The following is a 7,039-nucleotide window of genomic DNA, read 5'->3' as shown; positions in this document are numbered from 1 at the left end:
AATAAGCGGCCAACCTGTGGTGCGCACTGACCGCAGGCACCTGCGAGTGTGGATCAGCCGGCACAGCCCCTCGGCACCGCTGTCACCCGGTCCTTACGCCAGCGGGAACAGCGCTGCTATTTCTCTGCCTAGGATCAGTAAGTATAACGGCGTTTTTAGGGTCTTCTTCTGCATGGCACGTAGGTACGGTTTCAAAAATAGCGTCATTTAATAGTTCGTGTTCACCTTCTCTCGTGTATTTAATAGATGTAGCTATAGATGAGGCTTCTGTTTCAAAGGGGGGTGTGAGGGGCTGTGTTTTGTTTTGTGTGTGCTTGCATGTAGATGTTGCTCCAGTGCACCTGCAGTTGTTTTCTTGACATATCACAGTATTTTCACTTGGCTGAGCATTGTACGTGCCCGTTTCCAAATTAAATCCAGCGAGATGTTCATTGTGATCGAAACACGATTCTGCTGTAGATTAAAATGTAACATGCCAGCATCTGATGTGTTTCTGCAAATACAACAGAAGATCTTTGTCTAGATACATTTATTCTTTAATGTTTTGCGTGGATATATGTAGGTGTATCTCTTACATATGTGCTCAAAGACCTGAATGCATTGTGTGTTGCAGTATTTTTATTAGTGTTTATGTGTGTTGGTGTTTCAGGAGCATGCATATGTTTCTGTATGGATGCAAGTGCTTATATGGGTGGGGATTTTGTATCTGTCTCTATATATATGTGACATACCCACCCACATCCTTACCCACGGAGTCGTTCAAAATCTCTGTGCATGTGATGTGGGTGTGTGTGTAATGTAGAAGTGTGAATAGTGTGGGCAGGAGAAGATTTGAATGCCATGGTAATAGATGACACAGTTTCATTTGATCGGTGTGACCTTTTAGGAAAACAATCCAATCTTTTCCCTTTTTGTTTTGTTTATTTTTGTGTGTTTGTGCATGTGCCTCAGGTTAAGTGCTTCTTCTGCATGACCATAACCAAAGGGTGACCCATCCACTCCCCTTGTGTCCTATGGGGACCTCAGAGCCAGTTTCTCAGTCTTCATCTCCTCCTCCTCCTCCTCCACCGCCTTCTCCTCCTCTTGCCACTGCTGCTGATGCCCTGGGTGCTGCTCCCAGGTTTGAGACATTGTTGACAGGCTGAAGAAAGGATTTGCAAAGACCTCCTCACTGTGTAAATGAAGTGATGGCTGGAATTAACTTCAGCTCTCCAAGAAATGACATTAAACAGAAAGTGTGCTAGGCCAAAGCATTATCAGGAACAAATAATGAGGAAAGAGACTATTTGCATTTGGTTTCAATGATGAGCTAAAACCATCTGAGGAGAACAGGTACCCTTTGGTTTGCTTTTTTTTCTTTTTTTCCTGAGGAATGCAGCCTTTATAGCCTGCGAGGCAATCATGATTCTGATCAGGTACAGCTGTGATGGCTGCAGGAGATAAATGAAAATAAAGGGGCTTGGTGGATGGAAGAACAAGGTCTCAGCTGTTCTCTGGCCCAATCCGAGAATTTCATCCTTTCTCATTAGCAAAGCAGTAGTCTGTGTCAAACCTTCCGGAGAACAGGAAGATGTGGCTCTGTGTTTTTCCAAAGTTCAGATTCAGCGCTACAACCACGTTGCCCGGCTCGGCGCGCAGGTGACCGCCCTCCGAACGCAGATGGCTTTGAACTTCCCGGCTGCGAAAGTCACGCTGTAAATAGCGCAAAACCTCGTCAGGGCAAGCGCCCACAAACCAAAACAAGACTTGCAGGATGGAGGTGGCCATGGTGAGCGCCGACAGCTCCGGCTGCAACACCCACATGCCCTATGGATACGCGGCCCAGGCGCGGGCCCGCGAGCGGGAGCGCCTGGCCCAGTCCCGGGCAGCGGCGGCGGCGGCCGTGGCAGCGGCCACGGCAGCGGTGGAAGGTGGGGCGGCGGGCGGAGGGGGGCCCTACCACCACTACCACCAGGAGCAGGCCCGTGGGGCCTCCTCCTCACGCTCAGGCAGCCTGCCCCGCCGGCAGAGCGGCAAGAGGAGGAAGAAGGGCAAGAAGAGGAGCCACCAACTGGGCAGCAGGGAGTGTGGGGCCTCCTTCCCCTGCTCCGAGCTGCTGCCGCTCAGTGGTTCCGAGGAGAGAATACTGAAGGACTTGAGCGAGGAGGAGGAGGAGGACGAAGACGAGGATGAAGACGACGAGGAGGAAGGGAAGCTCTACTACAGCGATGACTATGGGGAGGATGAGTTTTCCTACTCGGACCAGCCGCCCGATGATGGGGGAGGCCCCGGGGGTTACAGCTCCGTCCGCTACAGCGAGTACGAGTGCTGCGAGCGCGTGGTGATCAACGTGTCGGGGCTGCGCTTCGAGACCCAGCTGAAGACCTTGGCTCAGTTCCCAGAGACGCTGCTGGGGGACCCAGCCAAGCGGGGCAGGTACTTTGATCCTCTCAGGAACGAGTACTTCTTCGACAGGAACCGACCCAGCTTTGACGCCATCCTGTACTACTACCAGAGCGGTGGGCGGCTGAAGAGGCCGGTCAATGTGCCCTTTGACATCTTCTCTGAGGAGGTGAAGTTCTACCAGCTTGGGGAGGAGGCCATGCTCAAGTTCAGGGAGGATGAAGGTTTTGTCAAAGAGGAAGAGGAAAAGGTTTTGCCGGAGAATGAGTTTAAGAGGCAGGTTTGGCTGCTGTTTGAGTACCCGGAAAGCTCCAGTCCAGCCAGAGGCATCGCCATTGTCTCTGTCTTGGTCATCTTGATCTCCATCGTCATCTTTTGTCTGGAGACTTTACCAGAGTTCAGAGATGACAAGGAATTCGTCATGTCCCTGAGCTTAGGGAAGGGGCTTTCCAACGAGTCTCTCCGCCTGGATGCCGGCGAGCACACCATCTTCAATGACCCTTTTTTCATTGTAGAGACCGTGTGCATCATCTGGTTCTCCTTCGAGTTTACAGTGCGCTGCTTTGCGTGTCCCAGCAAAGCACACTTCTTCAAGAACGTCATGAACATCATAGACATTGTGTCCATCTTGCCTTACTTCATCACCCTGGGCACGGACCTGGCGCAGGAGCAGGGCAGCCAGCAGGCCATGTCCTTTGCCATCCTGAGGATCATCCGTCTCGTCAGGGTGTTTCGCATCTTCAAGCTCTCCAGACACTCCAAGGGTTTGCAGATCCTGGGCCACACGCTCAGGGCCAGCATGAGGGAACTTGGCCTCCTCATCTTCTTCCTTTTTATCGGAGTAATTTTGTTTTCCAGTGCTGTTTATTTTGCAGAAGCTGATGAGCCTGCCACCCATTTTCAAAGCATCCCAGATGCCTTTTGGTGGGCCGTAGTGACCATGACTACGGTCGGTTATGGGGACATGAAACCCATAACCGTGGGTGGGAAGATAGTCGGGTCCCTGTGTGCCATTGCAGGAGTGTTAACCATTGCTTTACCAGTGCCAGTGATTGTCTCCAATTTTAACTATTTCTACCACAGAGAAACTGAAAATGAAGAGCACACGCAGATGATGCAAAATGCTGTCAGTTGCCCTTACCTCCCTACAAATTTACTGAAGAAATTTAGGAGCGCATCATCTTCGTCCACAGAGGATAAATCAGAGTATTTGGAGATGGAAGAAGGAGTTAAAGAATCTCTTTGTGTAAAGGAGACTAAAAGTCAGGACACGGGGAATAGCAGTGAGTCAGAGAAGAAAAACTGTGTAAATTCAAATTCTGTGGAAACTGATGTGTAGTTTTGAGCGTTTCCAAATATATTTATGCATTAAAGAGTGCAGTGAAAATAACAAAATATGCAAACAAGAGTCTGCAGCATACAGTAGTATGCCATTTAATGGTTAAATACAAATAAAAAAGCATTGCTGAACATGTATTACATATCAAATAAGTGGTACAACTTGAGGAAAGGATTGCTAGATCTGATAAATTTTCAGACTTTATATTTTTATTAGAATGCAAGTGTTTTGCACATGAGGCTGAAAAATTTATTAAAACCAAGTCAGTTTTAAAGTGGGTGCATGAACTGTTGACATCACTAATAACAGCTCTGTGGTAAAAGTTGGCATTCAGAGGTATTTACTATGTAAGAAACAATGAAGTTTGGTAGTCATTTATCTATTTATCAGTGCTTTAATAGCAGCTACCATAAATCATTGGATACCATAGTCATTGTTTTTCAAATGGTAAATTTATTGTAAAAAGATATTCTACAGAAGATAGATCTAAATTTTTTTTTCTTGAAATCTATAATGCTTGTTTCTAACTGGAAATTTACTTTGGAAAGGCTGTTGACCCTCCAGAAATTGTTTATTTTTATAACTCTCTTTGGAGGCATTGCAGCATTTGTTGTCTAATAATGAAAGAAATGAAGTAAGAGAATTGTTAAACCTGGTCTGACTGCAAAGGCAAAATGACTGGAATGCTTTTTTGCACTACTTTATATGCTGGAGATATATTGAAAGAGACTTCATACTGTGAATGTTTACTAATGTAATAGTTCAATGACAATCATTGGGAGAGTGAATTCTGCATCATATTTTATTGTTTCTTCTTTCTCTGTGATGCTGATGGCAAAACAGCTGACATGACATCAATTCCATTCACTTTTTAATTATGAATATCTGTGATCTGGAAAAGGATTGTGAAGTAAAATTTTCTAATCAAAATTATTTGAAATCGGTGTTTTCTACTGATTTCTATTTCTCAAGAAATACCAACATAATTTCTATCCTTTTTTTCTTTTTCTGCTTAATTTAGCATTCAGAGTCTATGATTAGTACATGCACTTTGTCAGTATTGAGGAAATTTGGTGTATGGGAGGTAGAAATAATAAGATACTCAGTTGTTACAATGCTGACAATGGAGGATTGCTGACTTTTAATAATGTGCTATTATTGGTGCTGCATTTCCCCTTGATTACAGCTTTCAGCCATGTATATTTGAAGCAACATTTAAGATCTAAACCAGGCATTTTGGGTTTCAAAAGGAACATATTGGGTCCCATGGAGTCCTTGCGAAAGCATTCCATGGTTTCTCTTCACTGATTTTCAGGCCAGCTATGCTTTGCTATGTGTCAAAACCTCCCACTGCCCTGCCTAGGAGGTTCAGGTAGGTAAAGATTAGCTGGCCTGCAGTATATTCCAGAGTCCAGAATAAGATAGGTAAGCTATTGCTGCATACAACATAAATAATAGATTCAGAACAAGGTTTTTTCAGACTTGCCATTACCGAGGGAAGGCACAATTAAGCCGTCACTGTTTTTGAAGAGGCACTGTGGAACATTCCAGATTATAAAACTTGAACCAAATTGGCATATGCACTTTAAGGTCTGGGACAGGCTGTTATGGAAGGAAAAAGGACATACCAACACCACAGAATTACAGTAGTTTGCAATGTTAATTTAAAGCTGAGTGGAGATGGAGGGTTTTTTGCAGGGAGAACTTGTTGGTGACTGACTTACAGCAGCAACAGATGCACTCTGAATTGGGCATCCATGATATTACACATGATGAGCCTTGTTTGCTGAATCCAGTGGCACCAAACAGAGCTGCAGACACAGGCTTCTCTTTAATGGTTGGGTTTTGCCTTCATGGTTTTTCTGTGAGTCTCTTCGAAAAGTTTCTCTGCTTGTCTTCTTTTGCATTGCAGAAAAATAAAAAAAAAGACAACACACAAAAGACTGCGTTGTGCTGAGCCCTGCTTCAAAATGTGTGTTTAAGTGTCTGATTCCTGATTTAAAAACACTGAGCAGGCTTCACTATATTTTTGATGTGAAGCATTAAAAAAGCTCCTTTTTATTGTGGTGGTGTCAATTCCAGCTGCGCTTTGAATGAAGTGACTCGGTGATTTTATACATAGGCATTTGCCAAAATTTAATGTTACATTTCACTCCAGCTGACCTGAGTTCAATGTGCTAAATACTCTTTTCTACGGGGGCAATAGCAGCAGTGAGGCTGAGTGTTCTATAAAACCCAGCAAAAATCTGTAACTGGAAGTATTTCTTTCACAGATAGCAGTTAATGGCCTAAAGGACACGAGGGTTCTCTTGCTGAATGGCTTGGTCCTAGTTCTGTCTGACACCAGAGAGCATCTAGTGCCTGGGACCATGGCAACAGGCTAGGAGTGAAAGAAACACTGAGCAGGTAAATAAAGAACTTAGGGAAAATAAGTAGTACATGCTTGCAGCATTGACTGGTTGGAAGGGGAGGTGGTTCATAAGAGATGGGATTTCAGACCTCTGATGGAAAGGAGAAAACTCTTTGAATCACTTTGAAAATGCATCCATGCTGTAGCCAGGGAGCTCAGCATGAGGGGAGTGCTTTAATAAACAGCTGAGACCAGATGCTGGCAAACTCCTGTTCAGGAGTGCAAGAAGATGCAGTTTGTTGCATCATCAATTTCATTTACAGTTCTGTTCTTCATTACAGTCTCTGCTGGTTTTGTCTTCTATAGTTAACACAAAAGAATAGTGATTGCTATTAATATCAAACTGGTTTTTTGCTCTGTTTCCTTGATACATGACTGTTAAAAGAAAAAAAAAAGTAATCTTAACTTCTTCAAACACTCAGCTGTTAATTTAAACAAGCGTGCAGTGTCCATGCTGGGCTGTTTTCAGAGCAGTACCTTGCTCTCAGAAGGAGAAGCTCTGACTGTAGGGGCTCCTAGCAGTTGGCAGAGCAATGTTCTGGGTGTGTCCTCAGGTAATGCTGGAGCCTCCTGCAGTGAATAAACGCTTGGTCATGATAAATAAGAGCTATAGAGCTCAGTGCTAGGTTGTGCTGTCAGCATTCTGAATCACAGAAAGAACTGTGCATTCCAGAGTGGAAGCAAATAGCTCTACTTGGGTTTATAATTTGATTTTTCAGCTATCTGTTGGTCCAGTCACAATATAGTTTATCGTGCCAAAGTCCTACCACTAACATGCTAAAACCCAAAGATCCCAAGTGCTTTAAGAAATAGAAATTTAAGTATTACCTCGGTTGCAATTGTGTACCAGAGAAACCCTTTAATTGAGCTGTTATGGCTCCAAATTACTGCTCCTGCTTCTGTCAGAC

The 7,039-nt window shown here is 44.5% G+C and overlaps 1 protein-coding gene across 1 annotated transcript; it reads left to right on the top strand.

Moving 5' to 3' along the window:
* The first annotated feature begins 1,753 nt into the window (after positions 1–1,753).
* KCNA4 (potassium voltage-gated channel subfamily A member 4) lies at positions 1,754–5,344 on the top strand. Its single transcript, XM_030949312.1, has one exon. It carries the CDS (start codon positions 1,754–1,756, stop codon positions 3,719–3,721), a length of 1,968 nt encoding a protein of 655 aa, XP_030805172.1. The 3' UTR covers positions 3,722–5,344.
* The last annotated feature ends 1,695 nt before the right edge of the window (positions 5,345–7,039 follow it).

The sequence above is a fragment of the Camarhynchus parvulus genome, chromosome 5, assembly GCF_901933205.1.
Source record: "Camarhynchus parvulus chromosome 5, STF_HiC, whole genome shotgun sequence".
In the NCBI taxonomy this organism is placed as follows: Eukaryota; Metazoa; Chordata; class Aves; order Passeriformes; family Thraupidae; genus Camarhynchus; species Camarhynchus parvulus.
Note: the sequence above shows the minus strand (reverse complement) of the source record. Positions and strands in the feature narration are given on the sequence as shown.

Bases quoted from the DNA above. Each gene is read 5' to 3' on its own strand.
- KCNA4 (XM_030949312.1), top strand. From the start codon at position 1,754: ATGGAGGTGGCCATGGTGAGCGCCGACAGCTCCGGCTGCAACACCCAC.